The 22,723-nt window shown below is 42.7% G+C and overlaps 1 protein-coding gene across 9 annotated transcripts in view; it reads left to right on the forward strand.

Moving 5' to 3' along the window:
* The window catches only part of PUS10 (pseudouridine synthase 10), a 38,717-nt gene extending 16,681 nt beyond the window's left edge, over positions 1–22,036 (forward strand). For 6 of the 9 annotated variants that reach the window (XM_068129337.2, XM_078784256.1, XM_078784255.1 and 3 more), the window contains 8 exons: positions 4,872–4,997; positions 8,823–8,879; positions 10,312–10,388; positions 10,605–10,660; positions 15,443–15,560; positions 17,465–17,607; positions 18,252–18,351; positions 21,648–22,036. In XM_068129337.2, coding sequence (XP_067985438.1) covers positions 4,872–4,997; positions 8,823–8,879; positions 10,312–10,388; positions 10,605–10,660; positions 15,443–15,560; positions 17,465–17,607; positions 18,252–18,351; positions 21,648–21,710 — 740 coding nt within the window. In that variant the 3' untranslated portion in view covers positions 21,711–22,036. The remainder of the gene's footprint in view (positions 1–4,871; positions 4,998–8,822; positions 8,880–10,311; positions 10,389–10,604; positions 10,661–15,442; positions 15,561–17,464; positions 17,608–18,251; positions 18,352–21,647) is intronic. The other 3 variants (XM_078784254.1, XM_068129336.2, XM_078784257.1) reach the window with 1 other exon arrangement.
* Positions 22,037–22,723: the final 687 nt, after the last annotated feature.

The following is a 22,723-nucleotide window of genomic DNA, read 5'->3' on the forward strand; positions in this document are numbered from 1 at the left end:
TTTTTCACAATTGTTTTTCACAATCTTCAATGATTATAATATATATATATATATATATATATACATTTATTCGATATATATATATCACGCTACCAGATTCTTGTACCAGATGCGCTAAACATCTTCTGCGTATAAACGCCGTTGAAAGGCGGCGCTGCGTGTTTCATCGTTTTCGCTTCCGGATTGATCGTTTATCAGCAATAAACTTCCATAAATATACCTTTATTGGACACAGTTTCGTCTTATATTTCACCCATCGACGGAAAAATATACGATCTTTCGTTCTATGACAGTGGCATTACCTGTTATGACCGTTGAAGCCTGAATTTTGCTTCGGACTCGACGGTCATTTTCCGCGATTCGGTGGCAACAGTCGCCTGGTGGCGCACTAGTCACCACACGTGTTTGTTTAGATAATGATTAATGATACTGATAATGAATAATACTGATACGTGACTGATAATGATTGAGACAGTCATCATAGTTTGTGCAATTGATAAGACCTGTACATGCTGCTCAGTGCTGTGCATCCAGTGTGCATGATATTTTATTCATATACTGGACAAAGAATATCGTTTACTGAACAATGCTGTACTTGTATGTACTTTGTGAATTAGGCTCACAAGACAATGACTTGACGTTTGAATCACACTTCTGGCAGCCAACTTAATATCCCGTGGGGTTTTCAAGTGTAAGTAGTATGATGCCACATGCATTTCTTGTCCTTCATGGATAAGTCACCCAATCACCATCAAACCTTTTGTCCGCCCCATCCTTCCCTTTCTCCGAGCTATTCTGAAATCTCTGACACACCTTCAACAGCTCTCCCTACCTCTTCCACCTCTTCCACATCTTACCCTACCCCTCCTCCCCCCTGTTCTGTATCTGATGCTCCCCCTTCCTCTTCATTAACGGTATGGACCTCAAACATCCGGGGCCTTCGTTCAAACTTAACTGATCTCTCCATACAGGTTGCTTCTGTCAAACCAGACGTGATCTGCTTAACAGAAACTTTCCTCCTTTATGATGTCTCTGATTCCATAGTATCTCTCCCGGGCTACTCCCTCCTCCGGTATGATAGACCTGAGCCTCGTCCTGGAGGCGGGGTTGCTATCTTTATCAAAAACTCTCTTCCTCACTCGCCCTGCACTGCACTCTCTCCACCTCACCCCCAGGAATACCTCTGGCTACGGCTTCCCCTTCGCTCCCACCTCTTGTTCATATGTGTGTTGTACCGTCCACCAAACAGTGATGACTCCATCTACATCTCGCTGTCTGATGATATGGACCAACTTCTATCTACTCATCCCAACTCTCTCTTCCTCATATGTGGTGATTTCAACTGTCATCATGCCAGTTGGCTGGGTGTGGGTACCTCTCTCACCAGCCATGGCTCCTCAGCAAAGGATTTCTGCGACTCACTGGGACTGACACAATCTGTCAATTTCCCGACCCGGATCTCAGTCAACGGAACATCTTCTCTTCTGGACTTGGTTATGACTAACTTCCCTGAAAATGTCTGCTGCTCTTCTTCTGCTCCGATCGGATCATCTGATCATGTCCTTGTTAAAGTGGACATCTCTCTGACCATCCTCAGGGAGCCTGCTCAGCGTCGACGAGTCTGGCATTTCACTCAGGCCAACTGGCACGGTCTTCAAGCAGCCATCAATCATCTGGACTGGTCTCCCATCTCTACCACCTCTGACATCAACTCATCCTGGGAATTCTTCCAAAGTAAATTGCTCTCTCTCATGCACAGATTTATCCCATCTCGTCTTCAGTTGTCATACCCTTCCTCCCGTCCATGGTACACGGAATCTTGTGGTGAGGCTGTTGCCCAGAAACAACTTGCCTTCGTCTCCTGGAAAGCAAATCCAACGGAAGGAAATCTCATTTCCTTTCACAAAGCCCGAAACAAGTGTGTGTCCACCCTCAGGAGAGCCAGGAAACAATATCTCTCCGTTCTCAAGACCGAACTCTCTTATCTGTCTCCCTCTTCCAAATCCTGGTGGCGTCTGGTCAAATCCGTTTCTGGTGTTTGTTCCCCCTCCATCCCCTCCCTTACCTCAAACGGCTACACAGCTGACTCCGCACGTGAAAAAGCTGAATGCCTCAACTCTGTGTTTGCCTCTAAATCTTGTGTCCCAAACCCATCCCTCTCTGTACCCACCATACCCAGTCGTACCCTGCTGCTCCTGGACTCCGTGTCCTTTCCTCCTGACAAGGTGGAAAAGTTTCTGTCAACCCTCGACTCTGATTCTGCAACTGGACCCGACGGCATCAGCCCACGGGTCCTAAAATCCTGCTCTGCTGCTCTATCTCACCCTCTCTCTGTTCTCTTCACCCTCTCTTTTGCTCAAGGTCAACTGCCATCTGCTTGGAAATCAGCCAACATCACCGCTTTGCACAAAAAAGGTGCAAAAACAGATCCTAGCAATTACAGACCAATCAGCCTTCTCCCAATTATCAGCAAAGTCATGGAATCCATCATTGCTTCTGATATGAAATCTTTCCTCTTCTCCAATGGCTTGATCTCTGATCATCAATTTGGTTTCAGACCAGGTCACTCTACTCTGGACATGCTGCTTCTGCTGTCTCAACAATGGATGGAGGTCCTCAATGCCAAACAGGAAATTAGAGCTGTCTCCCTCGACATATCACGTGCCTTCGACACGGTCTGGCACCCCGCTTTGCTCACCAAACTCTCCTCCTTTGGTATCCATGGAAATCTCCACGCATGGCTGGCGGACTTCCTCTCTAGTCGTCGTCAACGTGTGGCCCTGAATGGGTTTCTCTCATCTCCTCTTCCTGTTCAGGCTGGAGTTCCCCAAGGCAGTGTTCTGGGCCCCGTGCTTTTTCTGGTCTTCATCAATGATCTCTCTGACTCTCTCGAAAATCCTCTCTATCTCTTTGCTGATGACTCCACTCTCTGCCGCTCCATTCCTCTTCCCTCAGATCGGCAGTCTGCTGCCTCCTCACTCTCTGAAGACCTGGACAAAATCACAGACTGGTCAAACAAGTGGAACATGTCTTTCAATCCTGACAAATCTCACACTCTTACTATGTCTCTCCGAAAAGATCGACTGGACAACCCTCCCATCTACTTTCTCAACAATCCTCTCCAAGAAGTTCTGTCGCTCAAGATTTTGGGTCTCACTATCTGCCATGATCTTTCTTGGGAAAACCACATTTCCAAGCTGGCCTCCAAAGCCAGTCGCCGACTGGGCATCCTCCGTCGTGCGAAGTCCTTCCTCGGCACACCTGAGCTCCTCACCACATACAAGGCTTTCATCCGCAGCTCAATGGAATACTGTTCTCCCCTATGGGCCGGTGCTCCTGCCTCACACCTAGCTCGGCTTCACGCTGTTGAAACCAAAGCTTTCAGAATTATTGGAATCTCCCGCGATGAAGCTATCTCTGAGGGCCTTTCACTCACTCACCGCAGGCAGGTAGGTGGTCTTTCTGTCTTCTACCGACTCCTCTCCGGCCTTGCACCCCCAGCTCTCTCTGTGCTCTGTCCCCCAAATATTCCTACAGGTCGCACAAGATCTGCCAGCAACCCTCTGATGGTTAAACTGCCGAAATCTCGGCTCTCCGCTCACCTTCACTCTTTCATTCCTCTTTTCTCCCGCCTCTGGAACAAACTCCCTCACTCCCTTCAATCCCACTCCTCCCTCCAGGTCTTTAAAACAGCTGTTCACCACCATCTCTTATCTTCCCCCATCCAAAACCTTGATCTTTTCTACCCCCGCTAATTCACCCCAGATCCACCTTGTTTGAAATTCCAACTTCTTTCCTGGAAGTCCTGGCAGTGTCCATATGTTTTATACCTCTCCCACTGCCCCCTTCCCACGCCCCCCCCCCCCCCCCAAAGCCCTCGCCCTCTCTCAGATCTCTCGATGTCTCCATGTCTCTCGGTCCCTGCTCTCAAATGTTGTTTGTGTCCTTCCCCCTCTCTCCCCATCTTGTCTACCGCTCCCTATGTTATATGTTTTATGTGTCGGTTTGTCTTTCTGTGTGATTAATGTTCGCTCTTTCACGAGCCTCGATATTGTATACAAAAAAAAAAAAAAAAAGTCAAGCCTAGTGTACATACGTCTTGTAAATGGGGCTTCACCAAACATGTGTGTGAAAATTCTATACATGTAGGCCTACTCGTCATTTTGCCTTGATATTTTGGCATGACAGCTTGGGCTAGCGTACAGATGGCGGGCGATGATTTACGGTATTTGTGTACAGTTGCAATGCAGATTATGCTTGAAGATTCAATGCAGATTATGCTGTACATAATAAATACAGCAGTATTAGAAGAAACATGTGCGTGTTTGTTTCCCATAAATTCCAATTAAAATCGGTGCTGGTCACAACTTATTTACTCGGGAAAAAAAGTGAAAAATACAGAATATTGGCAAGGTGCAAAAAAAAAAATTGGCACTCGGCCAATAACTCTTATGGTACTTTTATTTACTTTACTTGTCCAACATCATGCTTGAAAAAAAACCTTTAAACCCTAGAAATTGATTCTGATTGTAAATTACTGGTTGGTATTTTTTGTGAAATTTTCTAGATTTCCTGGCATGAAAAGTTGAAAAACTTGACATTTTGGGGAACACATGAATATTTAAATTTTTGTTTTAATGAATTTGTAATGGCCCAATTTGACCAACCCTGCTATTTTATGAAGGTATAGGGGTGGTACTTTAATGCTGCAGGTATAACTCGAAATCCATAATTTGAGCATCTGGTACAAGAATCTGGTAGCGTGACACATATATATATATATATATATATATATAATATGTACGTATGTATATATTTTTTACACATTGTGATTTTGTTCTATCGACTCTCACCGCTTCATTCTCTCATAGGCCGTTACAACAAGTTTTCTCGTTCTTTACCCCAAACACCTTGGATCATTGACGGAGAAAGGCGTATGGATTCGTCTGTTGAAGAGTTAATCTCGGAGCCGCTCAAGCAGGCGTTTGCGGCTGATGGTGGGTAATGTTCACTCACTCAGTTTTATCAGGAAGAGATGATTGATGGGTGTGGCAGTGGTGAACATGTGAAGTTCTCTTCTTTTTTGTGTGCATAGTCGAGGTTCATCAAAGAGCAAGTGCAATGAATGGATCAGGACATAATAGGATGCAAAAGGATCAGGAGAGAGAGAGGGGGAAACACCAATAACAGAGTAGAAGGCTAAGATAGAGGGAGACTTGTACAAACAAAGGGTGTGGGGAGGAATGAGGGGGCAGGGGAAGATGTGTGGGGTAGAGAAGATGGATACAGAAGAAAACTCCAAGGAGGGAAAACTCTAAATTTGGATGTAGGAGGGATTGGGGTGGGGGTGGTTAACGAGGGTAGAAAAGATCATGGTCTTGGATTGCTGATGTGAGATGGTGGTGAGTAGCTGTCTTGAAGACCTGCAGGGAAGAATGGGATTGAAGAGAATATGGAAGTTGGTTCCACAGGCAGGAAATAAGATGAATGAAGGAGGTGAGCAGTGATCCTGGATTTAAGTAATTTCACCAGAAGGGGGGTTGATGGTGGACCATGTGAGCCCTGCAAAAACCTGGTGTAGTGTGAGGGAGTTGGGACAAAGCATGGAAAGAGCAGAGGGTGCAAGACCAGAAAGGAGGCAGTAGAAGACAAAGCGAATACCGACTGTTCTGCGAAGGTGAAGTGATAGGCCCATAGACTCAGCTTCATTGTCGGAGATTCCAATAATCCTGAAGGCCTTATTTTCTGTGGCGTCAAGCTGAGCAAGATGTGAGTCAGGGGAGCCAGCCCAGAGGGGAGAGCAGTCAGTTCTCCATCATCAAGTTGCAGATAAACTCCTTGTCGGTCGATAGAAGTTCAGATGTGCCAAAGAAGGACTTTGTCCGATGGAGGATGCCCAGTTGGCAGCTGGCTTTGGAGGCCAAATTCGAAATGTGTTTTGCCCAAGAAAGATCAGGGCTGATGGTATAACCCAGGAGTTTGAATGACTAAATTTTCTCAACAGGTTTGTTAATAAAGTCGAAAGAAAGCCAGACAGTCCTTTCAGAGAGGAAGAGTGTGAGATTTGTCTGGATTGAAAGACATATTCCAAGTTTGACTCTTGCATGTGAACATTACGAAAACACACTCCCCACCAGCCCACTCCCTTAACCCCACAAATGCAGATATGAGAGCAATAATTGATGTCAAAACACTTGATTTTGATTAGATATAATTTAACCTAAAAGGGGCATTGAACGTTGAGGTTTTGAAAACGTCTAAAAATTATTCGAAATATCAAGAACACAGGATTATTTACATGTTTTTACTATTATAAAATAAAGAAAAAGATAAGTGTGCGAAGATGTTCTCATAGTAAAAGTGTTTTCAGGGGAGGTCTCCTCAAATAAGCAGAGATCTGAACTGCAACCTCAATAGATGACTGTCAGCCCACTCGGGGCTCTTTATTTAATATATATATATATATATATATACAGGGTGATTGAAAAGTAACTCCCTATTTTAAAATATTTAGAAATTATTTATTTATTGTAATATTTTTCTCAAATTTTTAGTGTTTGTTCCTTAATGTATGAGAATTTAATCTGTGTTGGTTTTTTTTCAAATTCTTTTTTGTTTGAAATTCGGAAGCCCTACAAACATGGCTGGACGTCTTACCCTGCAGGAGCGTGCCCAGCTAGCGGCACGTTACGAAGTTTGGAAATCCGTTGTTCAAGTGCAAAGATGGTGGAGGACCATTAAAGGAGCACATGCTCAAGTTGAGGCAAAGACGATCAAGAATTGTCATGCAAAACTCATGGCTACAGGATCTGTATCTGATACTCGAAGAAGCGGGCGCCCTTCCAAGTCCAGTGACCCGGAGACAGTGCAAGCAGTTCAAGAAATGTTTACACATAGCCCAAGAAAGTCAATTCGACAAGCAGCAAGGGAAAGTGGGCTCTCCTTTCACACAGTACGAACTGTGCTCAAGAAGGAGCTTAAATGGCATGCTTGGAAGCCACACTACTGTCAAGCACTCTCTGCTGAAGACTACGACATTCGCATGGAGTTTGGGGAGGTGATGCTGGCTTGGTATGAAGATTCGTCTGATCTCTTTAAAAATATCCTCTGGTCTGATGAAGCGGTATTTCACATCGGTGGGTTTGTGAACCGTCACAACTGCTATTACTGGGCAGGAGAAGATCCTCGTGTTATTTCTGAAAAAACGCAATATCGGCCCAAGGTAACGGTGTGGTGTGGAATGACTTCGGAAAGGATTGTAGGTCCCTTCATTCTTCGCGATACCATGAATGCCAAAAGGTACCTCACCATGCTGCAAGACGAAATCTGGCCAATTATCAGTGCTTCGGAGAATGTTGAAGATTTGATTTTCATGCAAGATGGTGCTCCTCCACATTTTGCTATTGGTGTTCGTGAATGGCTGAATGCCCACTTCCCTGGGAGATGGATGGGTTGTCGTGGTCCGTATGAGTGGCCAGCCAGGAGCCCTGACTTAACACCATGTGACTTTTTTCTTTGGGGTTGGGTAAAAGAGCAAGTCTACTGTACCAAACCAACGACTTTGGAAGAACTTGAAGGGCGAATACGAGAAGTTATGTCTTCCATCCCACAAGAGTTCCTGGTGAAATCAGTTGACGCGGTTCCCGGGCGGCTTGAGAAGCTGGTGGCGAATTCTGGTGCCCATATCGAATTTTAAATAAAACATCATGCTATACGCTTTCTTCTTATATCCATTTCTTGTAAAAATTATAGTTAAGAAATAAATTATAAGTATTTTAAAATAGGGAGTTACTTTTCAATCACCCTGTATATATATATATATATATATATATATATATATATATATATATATATATATATATATATATATATATATATATATATATATATATATATATATATGTATATATATGTATATATATATATATATGTATATATATGTATATATGTATATATATGTATATATATATATATATGTATATATATGTATATATATATATATATATATATATATATATATATATATATATATGTATATATATATGTATATATATATGTATATATATATGTATATATATATGTATATATATATGTATATATATATGTATATATATATGTATATATATATATATATATATATATATATGCGCCGTCATGTCCCACTTCCTCATGCAATACCGGGCCTGCTTCTTAAAATACTGTATTGTTTCAATATCATAGAATAAAATAAATTGACAATATAAGTGCTTCACTATGATTAGAGGTAATTACTGAATGCATAAGCTTGCTTAGTTTTGTGAAAAGGTGGTATTGTATATGTCATGGTCACGTGACATACGATTGGGTGAACTTCAGGGTACTCTTCTGGTGTCATTTGGTAAAGGATGTGAGTTTGTAAACCATTAATCCTCCTGCCCCCACTCGATCCGCTCACCCTCCCACACCTCACCGGCCATCTGATTAAAATCACAGGGTTGTATATATGTATATATATATATAGCAAGGAGGGGTAAAAACTGCCTTTCTGACATCCTCTTCATCTCTCGATTGGTCTGAAATCAACGGAATGATGATCTTGAATTGATTAATTAATGATGTTTGGATTGGGGTGCTGTCGGAAGCTGTAACATACAACATTTACCAGGTACAAGATACATCAAAGTATGCAGAAGGTTGTCTGTTTAACACGCAGGGAAGGAAAGGCTTTTGTCTCCCATTCAGTTACCTATATTTGTTGTTGCTATTTAGTTCGTTTTCGTTTTGAATTTTATAAACAACATGCACAAACCGACTGAATTTGCTTTTTTATGTTTTCCTTGAAGGCTTCAACTTGTCATCTTCAGGCAGAGAGGATGTGGATGTGAGAACACTAGGCCGAGGTGTGTCAATCCACGGTGATGTCAACGAAATAGTGGGATAATATATATTTTTTAATATTAGAATCCTTCAGTGAGAAATTGAAGTGAAATTGAAGACCTGAGTGGAAGACGTACTTAAGTCACAAAATAACACGATGCAAAATTATTAGAGGAATGGATTGCTACCATACTGTAGATGGAGTTCCTGGTTCTTTCTCACTTTGCCCAAGAATGTGACTGAAGTACTTCCACTCAGGTCTTCAATTGTAGGTTATACTTTGGCATTTGCAGTAAAATTGAGTAAGTGTGAGACAGGATCCACAAGTGAATAAGTGTCTATCATCGTCCTGTCATAGATTGCGGTCCTGCTTTCCCTAACCTCGCCGGTAGGGTCAACCTGGTCCTTTTTTTCTTTTTAAGTGAGAGTTTAGGATTGCTTATAAATTTCGAAATAGTTTTGCTTCGTTGCCTTGTGTATCAATATTGTCTTCGTCCTTTCTTGCAAGCATTTTTGCTTGTCTGTTATAATTTCATCCCCTAAGCCAGTTGAGTGCATGATGTGAACCTGTGTATCGGTCTATAATGCCACACGCAGGTGGCAACTAAAACAACTCTTGGTAGGACGTGCTTACCTCCACCAGTCTGAACGGTTTGTTTTGTATCACACTGATACACCGGATCTGGGTTTTGACCAAAATCGAATTTGCTTGTTCTCGTCACCTACCCAACTCATCCACCAAGTTTTTCCATAATCTGTCCACAAATTTTGGAGATATCGTGCCATATATCGTTTTTGGTCCTATCTCTTAATTGTGAAGAATCATTTAAAATATTTTAGTTTCAGGATCCTGATCCTCAAGAAAATATCTGCTCACAGACAGAGAAACATACAAACAGAGACAAATAGGGGTGAAAACATAGCCAGCCTCTGTCCACCCTTTTTGGTGGAGGTAACTTGTGGAAATGCCCGAGGTCATTCAGGCAAATCTGGGACCTCGAAGGACATTGACTCAATTGATTATTTTTAGGGTTTCTTTCCTTTCAAATGAACCACTTCATAGAACTCTAATTTTGTTAAACAAGATCTCCCTTTAGTAAATCCATGCTGACTGACTGGAATGAGTGTATTTATTGAAAGGTTTCGCTATCTGTTCCTTAACATCTCCAACACCTTCATGGGGTCGTTATTGATATCCATAAACAAATAGAATGATGGTCTCAGTACAGATTGTATCTGTTCGTTCAGTTGAGTTGGGCACCCAATTGGCATTGGTCGAACCATGGCTGGCATTGTGCTTATGAGGTTTGAATCTGGAAATCGTGTCCAAACTGAGGATGTAACAGGGTTGCTTTTATTACCATGGCGCAGGCACTTAGATTCACATCGGGCAGTGCGTCTCTGCTTTGAGCAGTTCATAATGCAGATCCTTGTCACGTGTGCTGTGCATTTTAGGAAGGCCTTTTGCAGTCGAGCTGCTAAATCCCCGGAGAACAGCAACCGGAAGTCAAATGGTCCACAAAATGCAGCTAGTAGGTTGTCCATCAAGTGTGTGTCATGGTGTTGTGGATTCACATGCACGTTTTAGGGTTCTGGAGAGGCCACACTGGCTGGTGTAAAGCCACGATTACGACCTTTCCTGTTATTCAATTTGCAAACAATCCTGTGCATCCTTTCACTTCCTGTGTCGAATCTGCTATCACTGTTTTTTTTTTTCTCGTGTATGCATTTTGGCATTTGTTCCCCAGCAGATTAATGGCTCGTCAAACAAAATTGCCGTACGTGATCTCCAGGTAGTGACCAGGTATGTCTTAGAGCTGCCTTGTGCAAAACAAACCTCATCTCGGCCGTATATACATGATAGTTTGTGCTGTTAAATTAAATGAGAATGGCACTCTTCGACATCGTGATGTCGAATTATTATGTCTCCTCCCACATTGAATGAATGAATGATCGTTTGAAGGCCATTTTCCCCGCTGGAGCGGGGGTTAGCCTTGCGGGCCCCATGACAATCATGGTTCCCTGTTTGAGGTAATGTTTTTATGGCCGGATGCCCTTCCTGACGCCAACCCTCAGTCGCCTCTTACGACACGCAGGGATACGGTGTACCTATTCTAGATCGGGGTACACACCTCCCACATTATTGCATCATTATACATACATGTACCATGTTTGATTAAAATCCCTTCAGCTGTCCAAGTACCACATTTTTACCTGACATGACCTCTGCCCTTTGACCTTTGATGCAGAAATCAATCCAGTTCATTTTTTCATCATAGTATATACTCATACCAAGTTTGGTCAAAATCCTATCACTGGTTCACAAGTTAGCGTAGTAAAGAATTTTTGCCAAACAGGACTCCTGACCTTTGACCTGTTTGACCCCATAATCGAATCGGTTCATCTTTGCGTCATTATGCATACTTTTACAAAGTTTAACTTGGTTCCCTTCAGCCATTGTTATCGTGGTAAGGAAAACCTATTACAGACACTGACATTTGACCACTTGACCCCAAAATCAAATCGGTTCATGTTTACATCATTATACATACCTGTACCAAGTTTGACTTCAATCCCTTCAGCCGTTCTCAAGTTATAAACCTATTACAGATTTTGACCTTTGACCTCTTGACCCCAAAATCAAATTCAGATCCTGGGGGGACAGGGCCTTCTCCATCGCTGCTCCCACCCTATGGAGCTCACTACCTCACACCATCAGAGACTCCTCACTCACCACTGCACATCGGATTTTTATGTGAAAAAATAAAAAATATTTTTTCACATAAAACGGCTTTTTTGCGCGCAAAAAAATTATTTTGCTATTTTCGGAGAAAAAAAGAATTTCGCCCTTTTTCGGGAAAAATTAAATAAAATGCCCTTTTTGGTCGAAAATGTCTGGCAACGCTAAAAAAAATTAGGGAATTTTTCGAAATTTTAAACTGCGATCAAAATTTTTAACTGCGATCGATCTCAAAAACAAAACGTTGCGTCCACTTGCGTGCGTTGCGTCCCCAGCGTGTACAGCAGTGAGGCGGTGTACTACAGTGAGAGAGTGTACACAAAGTGTGAACAAGTCTCCTATCAAGATGAGTGCTGCTCTTCGTGACAAGTGGCTGAAGGAATTCAACGCTGGCGGCGATGGGGCCACCTTCAAGTACGTGTCGAGTGACACGGCTTTCTGTCGAGCTTGTGAAAAGACTTTCCGGGCGAAGCAGAAGTCTGAGCTGGCCCAACATGTCCAAGGAGACCGCCACAAGAGCAATTTGGCCTTGAAGAAGAAGAGGACGGTCACGCAAGCCACCATGGAGGACTTTGGTGGCGGAAAGAGGCACAAGTGCGACGTCGTGGCTCAGGAGCTGTGCCAGGCCATGCTGGCCGCTGGCATCCCATGGTCGAAATTGGAAAACCCTGCCCCTCCGGTCGTTCCTGGAGAAGCACATCACTCTCCAGATCCCCGATGAAAGCTGGATTTGAAAGCACTACCTCGACAAGTGCTATGACGAGGCCTTGGCGGGGATCCGTGCCGACCTCGGACAGCAGCCCATCTGGCTGTCCGTCGACGAGACGACCGATTCGGCAGGTCGATATGTGGCCAACATCATCGTGGGACGCTTGTCCAAGGAGGGGTACTTTCGTCCCCACCTCGTCCAGTGCATGTTTCTGGAGAAGACCAACTCCGGGGAGATCGTGCGTGCAGTCAATGACACGCTGCGCTATCTTTGGCCTGATTTCAAGCCGGAGTGCCTCAAGGTCCTCGTCAGCGACGCCGCGGCCTATATGATCAAGGCCGGCCATGCCCTGAAGGAACTCTTCCCGGACTTGCTGCATGTGACTTGCATTGCCCACGCGCTCCACCGTGTCTGCGAGACAGTCCGAGAAATGTTCAAGGACGTCAACGACCTGATTGCCACGACGAAGAAGGTGTTCGTCAAAGCCCCGTCGCGTGTTGTCTTTTGGAAGGAGCAGCAGCCCAATCTTTCTCTCCCCACGGAGCCCATTCTGACTCGGTGGGGGACGTGGATCGACGCCGCGGTGTTTTACGCCGAGCACTTCGAGGCCGTCAAGGACATTGTGGACCAGCTGAACGATGACGACGCGATGGCAATCCGGAGTGCCAAGGACCTGTTCGGAAAGGCGGACATCAAGCTCAGTTTGGTCTTCTTAAATGCCCACGTGTCGTTCATCCCGAAGATCCTTAAGCAGCTGGAGGAGGCCGGCATGGAGCTGGCCAAGGCCTTCCAGCTCCTTGATCAGGCCAAGGAGGAGCTCGAAAAGATCCGAGGCTGCCGTAAGGAGATCCTGCTCACCAAGTTCAAGGCGGTGCTGCAGCGCAATCCCGACATTGGTGTGCTGAGGACAGTGGCTTTGATCCTGGATGGAGATCAGCACGGATCTGAGGTTGGTGTGCCGGCTGGAGTCGAGCTTGGCTGACATCCCCCTCTTGAGGTACTGCCCCATCGTCAGCGTCGACGTGGAAAGGTCCTTCTCCGTCTACAGAAACGTCCTCACCGACCGCCGACACCGCCTCACCAAGGAGAACATTACCAAGATAATGATTTCAAACACCTACTTTAACCGTTCCTAAAAGGGTCTTGTAAATTTCTTCTAGTCCTCTACTTATCAAACAATGCAGTTGCAATAAAGGTACCTGAACGTCATTTTTTACCTGTTTACTAGCCCAGAGTGCTTAATGTGGTGCAGGAAAAAGCTTACCATTTTTTGTTCTTTTTTTGACTGATTTCTGAAAAACTTGGTAATAATAAAAAATGAATAAAACGGGGGGGAAAAAAAATTTCGGGATTTTTTCACGTAAAAAAAAAAAAATTCCGCTTTTCAAAACATAAAAGGCCTATTTTCTTAACATAAAAATCCGTAGTCTACAGTCACCACATTCAAAACATCACTAAAGACCCACCTGTTCAACACTGCATTCAACATTCAACCCACAGCATTTAACCCCTGACTATCTCTTCTCCTTCTCCCTCCTTTTGCTTTAAATATTTCCCTATTGATTCTTGTCTTTTTGCAATTGTTGTTTTCATGTATTGTTATGCATTATGTTTTCCACTCTGTCAAAGCGCCTTTGGGCTTCTGGAAAAGCGCTATACAAAATAAATGAATTATTATTATTATTATTATTATTGTACCAATTTTGGTAAAAATCCCAATCACGGGTTCACAAGTTATCGTGGTAACAGGATTTTTACCTAAAATGACCCTTGACCTTGTGACCCCAAATTCTAATCAGTTCATCTTTACCTCATACATACCTGTATCAATTTTGACTATCCCTTCAGCCATTCTAAAGTTATCACGGTCATGAAAACTTATTACGAACAGACAGATGCACGGACAGCCGGACGGACAATCCGAAAACATAATGCCTCCAGCGACTTCAATAGCTGAGGCACAATAAATCGATTTCTACGTTACTTTCTGGCTCATGAGGGAATTTGTATATAAATCACATGTAGGTCGAGGGCAGGAGACTGTGTACAAAGACATTAGAAGACGATGGTCAAGTCAACATATGATTTATGAACCTGTGAGGCGAGAGGGGGGGAGAGGGGTCGGGAGGTCAAGCATTATGAGCTCAGTGCTCAGAATGGAGCCGTCAAAAGGATTATATATATATGTGAATCCACAAACGATGTCCATGATTTAAATACTTTTAAACTTGCAAATGGCCTCTTTTACAATTACATGGAACATTCATCAGATATACAGTGCCCTCCATAAGTATTGGAACAGTGAAGTCAAATTTGTTATTATTGTTTATATATACTCAACAAATTTGGAATTGAGATCAAAAGACAAATGTGCCATATATATTTTATGCACATGCACACACGCACACACGCATGCACACACACACGCATGCACACACATATGCACACACATATGCACACACGTACACACACGCGCACTCACACGCATACACACACGCATACACACACGCATACACACACGCATACACACACGCATATACGTATACATGCACGTATACATGCACGTATACATACACGTATACATACACGTATACATACACGTATACATATACACGTACACACGCGTACACACACGCGTGTACACACACACGCGTGTACACACACGCGTGTACACACACGCTTGTACACACACGCATACACACACGCATGTACACACACACACATACGCACACATACATACACATACATACATTTCGGGTAAATGTGCAGTACAAGCTCTACCCCTCTCCTTGCAATATGGCATGGAGGATTCCTTGTGTCATTGTTGTAGATACCAAAGGTTATTTACCAAGGGTCGTACATGGTTATATTGCCACGTGTACAATGTACCTGGAATGGCCACTCAATCCCACAATTGCTACCTAGGCCTACAATTTCTGGGCACACAGATTGTTCATACACTGTAATGGACATAGTGAGTGTATTTGTGTCTAATAAGTACGTTATTATTGGACATCTTGTTAGTGCTTATTACTTATTTATTCCAAAAATAAATAATTTTTTATACTTCATTTAATGAATTAAAGTTTAACTTAAATCTGCGTTTATTTTACTTTTTCTGACGGCTTTCTTTCCAGGGATTCTCTGTGGCTTATGAAACAAGGAGAGGAAGAAAAAACGAAGCTTTACAGTGCCCTGGTCTGGAGTGAAAGGGAACTCCACCAGAAAGATCTGGAAATGCTCAACAATATAAAGGTAGACTTTTGAGCTCAAAACTGCACGATGCAGGAGTCTGTCATCCTGGAAAAGGCATTAGTTTGCCAAATGTAGTAAAAATGAGTGTATGGAAATTGCTGATTGTGGCATGTAAAATGGTTTATTTATTTGTTTATTTTAACAGGATATAAGGCTTGTAGTGGAGCTGACACGCACACGCACATGTGGTGGGTCTCCCCATTTTCCCCCGGGTCGGAATGAGCCCCTTCTTGAGTTGGACCAAGATATATGAATGATCGTTTTAAGGCCATTTTCCCCGCTAGAGCGGGGGTTAGCCTTGCGGGCCCCATGACAATCATGGTTCCCTGTTTGAGGCAATGTTTTTTTATGGCCGGATGCCCTTCCTGACGCCATGATGCCTGACCAAGATATACAAGACATTTATTCAGATACAAGACTATGTACATGGTACCATGATTCGCATCGGTTTCAGCTCCATACAGCCGAACACCAATGACGACCCTGAATTATAATTTACATTCACTTTTATACATTTTCAGAGAACAGAGAGACCTTTATAATATATACATAGAATCAAAAACATATCCTTTGTTTACTGCTTTGTAGGCAGAGAGACTGCGCAAGGTCGAATAAGCTTTGTCAACAATCTCGCAAATGCCGACATCTAGACGCTAGTTAAATGGGACACAGTTAAGATGAGATTCCGGTGAACTCTTACACACACACAGACGCACACACACACAGACGCACACACACACAGACACACACAGACACAGACACAGACACACACACAGACACACACACACAGACACACACAGACACATGACTTCACAATAATTTTTAGTTTTGCAAGTTGCATGTTTGTCTTGTTCAATGCACATCAACTTGATTAGTTTGTGTACTTGCTGCCTTTTTTTTTTTGCACAAATTTAGGAGAATGTTTGCTATGATTTTTGTTGTTGTTGTTTTTGGTACAAATAAATTCAAAAAAATATGCACAGAATAGTTCCTGCAAGGCAAATGTTGATGCAGTTGTATTTTATATAGTTCCCAAAGGTATTTTCTGCATAAGGTGCTGCTTTTGCTTTAACACAGTTTTCTTGTACTCGAGTCACCACCGAAAAGGGCAGTGTGCGCGATGGTCACATGCATTTTCAAAGTTTTATATCAACAGCAGTCTCAGGCAACGGAGTTTTGGACACTACTTCATCAAGAGCAAAATAAAACGGTTACGTGCATCCTCAAGTTCAGTAGACCACTGTCACAGAAGCAAAAGGCATTTGCAGGACTTTTAAGTTTCTGTTTTATGGTAATTTAACACTTCTTAAAATGATGCCAAAAAAGCAAAGCCCATTCCAAGCAACTGGCACAAGACAGGGAGGTTGAAGCGAGAGGATGCGCGAAGACGCGCCAGTAAGGTCACGTAACATCTGCCACATCGTGAGAAAACTCACGACATCTATCAACCACTTGTAATGAATGAAAAGACTTAAGATGCGATTTTGATTATTCCAAAACAAGTCATCACAAGCATTTCACATCACCATGTAAAAATAATTTTTAATTTGGCGGACTTGTTATTTTTGAGTTGGCATCAAGGTAAATAAATAAAAGGAATTTTATTAAGCCATGATGTCTTTCAAGTCATTGCCGGCACACTAAATAAATTAGAAATTCCTGCCCAAATCATCTTCAGTCAAACGTAAGGCTTGGTGAACCGGTTCGTGAAAAACTTGAGCAAAAATCATTTCCCACCCGAAAGTGGTGGGAATGATTGGGAGGATTAATGTAGTACTTGACTAATTTGCAAACAACTTTTAGGGGCAAAACGTGTATTTTAAAATCTTGATGTACATAACTTTTCCTGTACTTGCATCCAACAATAACCCAACTACCCACTTCCATGATTCTCGATTTGTCAGGAACTGCGGCTTGACCAGAAGACCCCATTACGCGTTCTTCACCGACGTCCACTCGCTGTGCGTCCACGTGTTGTGCACACCATCCACGCTGATCTTGTCAACGCTCACCAGCTTCGCCTGCAACTCCATACTCAGGCTGGAACGTATCCAAATACCGTTACACGCACCTTGAGAATTGCGTTTTTACGGCGGAGCCCATAGAGAAATGCCGTCTAAAACAGCGTTTGCCTGTCCCCATAAACGTACACCAATCAGAGCTGAGGATCTGGTCACATGACAGGTGGACAGCGTTTAGTAACTGTTACAGTTGCATATTTTACTAAAATGAAATATAATAACCTTCTGTGGAACGGTTTGGGGTCCCAGCGGGTGTTGTAAGGTAGGTAGGAGGTTTAAAAATTCCTCAATACAATTGTGATTTTGAAATGCGATCGACATGGACCTTGCTCCCGAATCCGGAAGTGGACAGATCACGATTGTGTTGAGATAATATCTCGATACAATCGTGATTTAACATTACATTTTGATATACTAATACCATATTAATATTAATGGGGTCCCCTTCGGCACCCGGCGATGATGTCATGCAGCTCCTGGAGATGGAATGGGAAAGGAGCGGTATACAATGGAGGCAAGGGGAACTTTTCATTTGAATCGCAATAATCCAATCGAGTTTGGCAGTATTCAGAGAGAGCTTGATTCTCCACAATATTATTTTATGATATGCAATCCTTTATGTGCTCCACTGTGCAACAAGCAATGTAGTCCTTTACCATTCGGAGCACAGTTATATCAAGGAGTTTGTCCATGGAGACTTTGGGAGAACTCAGCCCAATCTGAGAACTCTCCTCAACACCTACACAGACATCCTGGAACTTGATGTCGAGGCAAGTCTTTCGGGAAGTCTCTATTATTTGAGATTGACTATCTTTTTTTGTTAATTTGTTTCCTTTATCAGGGTTTTATTATTAGCTCACCTGGAACGAAGTTCAGGGGAGCTTATGTGATGGCACGTCCTCAGTCAGTCCGTCAGTCAGTAAACACTTGAAACGTCTGCTCCGAAACCGTTGATGGAATTGCGACCAAATTTGGCACAAATGATATTTGTTGTGTTGTGACTAAAGTTTGTTCACGGCATTTAAAAAATCGGGGTCTACCGGGGGTCACCTTCATCACCTGTGATGTACCGAAGTATGTTTACAGCTTTAAAAATATATATATATCGGGCCCTGAGGGGTGTATGGGGGGTTGTTCCTCAAATTAGGGAATTTGCTTTTTTCTCAGAATACACACACGCAATTCTGATGAAACTTGACTACAACCTTAATCACCAGTGTTGTACCAAAGTTTGTTCACAGCATTACAAAAAATCGGGCTGTGAGGGGTCTACTGGGGGGTTGCCTCCTAAAATAGGTATTTCCTCTTTTCTCTGAAACTACATACACAATTTCAATGAAACTTCACCACAACCTTCATCACCTGTGATGTACCAATGTTTGTGGAAGGCATTATAAAAATTGGGGTCTGAGGAGGTATATGGGGTTTGGGGGAGGGAGGGTTGCCCCCCAAAATAGGTATTTTTTTGTTTGTTTAAAGTCTTATGATTATGTTGTATGATGCTACATGCTGCCATGTCTTCTAGAAACAATTCAAATTGGTTTAAAATACCTTCAGTGAGTGTAGTATGCTGTTTATTCTACCAGGTGAGCACCAAGGGTGTTACCCCGATGTTTATTAACAGAACTAAAGCAGATGTAGACATCAAAATGTCATACCAAGCAAATGAAGATGAGCTATTACAGTGTAAACATCTGTTGCCATGATATCAAACTACAAAATGAAAATAATATATAGTTTTTTTTTGTTGCTCCGATGAAAGGTTAATCCTCGAAACGTTATCTTTAACCTCACTTCCCATGGTGGTTAGCACGTTTGGATCAACGTTCTGTTTATTTAGTTCATTGACAGCAACAGGCCCTTGTTTCCAATTTATTCAAATATCAAGGCATATTTCAAACACCCCACTCTCCCTCCCCCCCTTACCTCTTCCCTCCACTACCCATCATATGCATGTTCTTCCTGTGTGTGTGCAAAATGGGAAGCTAATTTTACTTCTCATTCTTAACAAACTTTCATACCCTGCTTTCCTTCTCCTATCAACCTCCATTCACATGCTTTTCTCAATATTTATTCTTCTGACCTTTGCTCACACCCTTATCCCTACCTGATCCTCTGCCAATGAGCACAAGTCTTCAATAGATGGTTCCCAAGTAGATGGAGAAAAAGGACAGAAGAAACAGAGGAAAGGTGGTAAAGAGAGGACGATATTTCTATGAAAGTCATTCCATGGCAGAAAGTCTCCAAGTTCAGTTGTAGGAATGGAAGGGTTCATTTATAAGATGTTCAAAACACCTCTCCTCCTCCTTCTCCGCCCTCCCTCACAAATCCTCTCACCTGGAAGAAAAAGACCGGAAGAGAATTAAAATCCCGCAAAATGAATAAATAAATAATAGATAGATTGCATGCATGGTACAAATGATAGTGAAAAGTTCCATGAGTAACACTGCGGACTGATAATACTGTATTTTGGATTAGACTTGAGTTGGCCTCAATATCTTCTTGGAGGTTTATAAGCAAACGTTGTTGAAACAATGCCATGGTCTCACTGGAAAGCCAGTGCATGAACGAGCATATTGGGCACTTTTCACACCCAAAAGCTGTTGTGAGAGGGCGAGCCATTGGTCTAGTCATTAGGGATCAATGGACCAAACGGGCAAGTCCGACATCTTGAAGCGAAAATAAATGAATATAAACCATCACACAATACAACTGTACAGGGAATAGGAAATACATTTTGCTGTGGCCTGACCTCGTAATTTATTTCAAATCTTTGCAGACCCCCCCCCCAACCCTCTCCTCTCTGCATTTCACCCCTACTTGCTGTGTGTGTGTTGGTGTGTGTTGTTTAACAGGCATTTTTATGACTTAGCCCATCAGGCAGAGCCGTCCAGAACAGCGTATGTATCTATGTCCCCTCAAATGTATACCAATCAGAGCTGAGAATCTGGTCACATGACAGGTTGATGTGATTGCATCTGATGTCATTACGGCGGTGCTGCGGTTTTACAACCCTCCACAACAACAGGCATTTTGATTTATATGCCGTTCATCCCGAACATATTGTCGAACCTGTCATATATCACAATCGCCATGCTCTACCCTTACGTTTTTCATTCAGTGTGAAATACAAACAAACTACCGATTGTTAAAATCACCATCAAATATCGAAAGCATCGGCATTACGTCTCTTCCAACAAAACGGTAGGTGTAGGCCTTAGGCGTTATGACTCACCGTTCGCTTCGGATAAATTAAACCCAGGTTTCTTATTACAGTGGTATCGTTTCAGTAGTATCGTTTTCGTAATAATAACAATATTATAGTAAATATAACCATAACACTTTAATCCAAAAGGTTGTGAATGGAAAGTTTATGGATTGAAGCGGTGTAAAAGCGGAAGTAAGGAATTCAGCTCTGTTTAAAAAAAAAAAAATTTTCCCCGTAATAATAACGTAACGTTATTATTATAGTAAATGTAATCGTAACACTAATCCCTTTGTAGTGACTGCAACGTTACTGGAAGTTAAATATGTATCTTGTATATATTAAAGTAGTGGAAGTTTTGTGTTCGGCCGTCATGCGACGTCATTACGTATATGTCATTCCGGTGTAAACACCCACTCACTTTGAGAGCAGCAGGAAAGGTCATTCCTCTTTGGGGTATATAGGTTACAGTCTCTCTATGGTCGTGGCTCAAGAACATTGGGTGTGTGTTGATTTACCAAGTTTCTTGCGGAGAGATCGCCAAGTGGGTAAAGCATTCGAGCAAGCACTCCATTCAAAACCCTTAAGGAACGGCTGGCTTGGCAAGCGCTAGCTAGCTGCTTGTTAAATGAGCACACCTCCAACCTTAGAGGGGTACATAGATTACAGTAGATCTTTGCTCAGTTCTGTTAGTAAAACTTACCTCATGGACGTCAGGATTCCTCCAAATTTCTTTCTTTAATGTTATAAACAGCATTAGCGACTGTTTAAAATGCTAATCATGTGTGTTTGTGGTTTATAATATTTTACAAGCCCGGCTACGCCTCTGTTCGACTTTTGGTCTTGTTTTCTTTGTTTCAGTCTGTCGACGTCGATTGGCCTCCACCAGTGAATGACACTCCAGCAACAGAGGTCACGCCCTAAGAGAATTGCTTCGATGAAGGAGTGCAATGTCCCTATTCTTCCACGATATGTCACACCTTTACACGGCTCTCGTTTCCTTCTGCAAGTTTGTGGATTCCTGGGGGGAAGGAAAAATGCCGGGCGAAGGTTTTGACGGTTGGACTACATGCAGTTTAAAAACCTTTTCAGCTGTGGAAGTAGCTCAGCGCGCGAGGCCCAAGGTGTTACAATTTCCTTTAAAGAGACTTTGTCGATTTGGATTTTCTCATTGCCCCAACCCAGCCATTCCCGAAAAAAAGGAACACCCTCGCTTTGCTACAGTTTATAATAAAAGTTGATACTTTTCAGTTTTGCCTTGTTTCGCTTTCGTGATCTAATTTTTCTGGAAGCTCTGCTTGCAGTTTTTTGCTTGATCTACATATAGCAAGTATAAATGGGGAAGTTCCGTATTTTTAGAAACTCTGAAGCTTGCTTTGATGACTTGGTGGTAGGCAAAAGATAACGGTGGTAAGGGACGTGGGTTGGGTCTACCGTGAATTTGTCGGGGCTGATAGACTTGCACATCCTGTTGGTCGGTTATAAACGGCGATATCAAGCCTCCTACTCTTCTGTTCCCATTCGAGTGATGTGACACTGGAACTTCCCAGCAATACACCATCTCTTATCCGCAGCCCCGTGCGTGGGAGTGGGTCAGCCGAAGTGAAGAAGAAACACCTGTAAAACCGATGTCGTTTCTCGGTCTATAAATGAGTTTTTAATTGGTTTGGTGAAACGAGTTATTAGGTCACTAAAATAATCTGGTGTTGATGAAAAATTTTATTTGAAAGAAAAGAGTAACATCCGAGCAATGATTTTGTCCTGGTGTGATGTTCTTGAATCGGGTGTAAAGACCACTTGGTGGTTGAAATGGTCTTCGCTCTATGTCCACCTGACAAATTCATTGGTTGGATGTGGCTTCTGTTTCCTATTTTATATTATACTAGCAGAAGTACCTGGCGTTGTTAGGTGGGGGAGGGTGGGATGGGGGGGGGGGG

Source organism: Myxine glutinosa, chromosome 9 (assembly GCF_964187855.1).
Source record: "Myxine glutinosa chromosome 9, kmMyxGlut1.1, whole genome shotgun sequence".
Classification (NCBI taxonomy): domain Eukaryota; kingdom Metazoa; phylum Chordata; class Myxini; order Myxiniformes; family Myxinidae; genus Myxine; species Myxine glutinosa.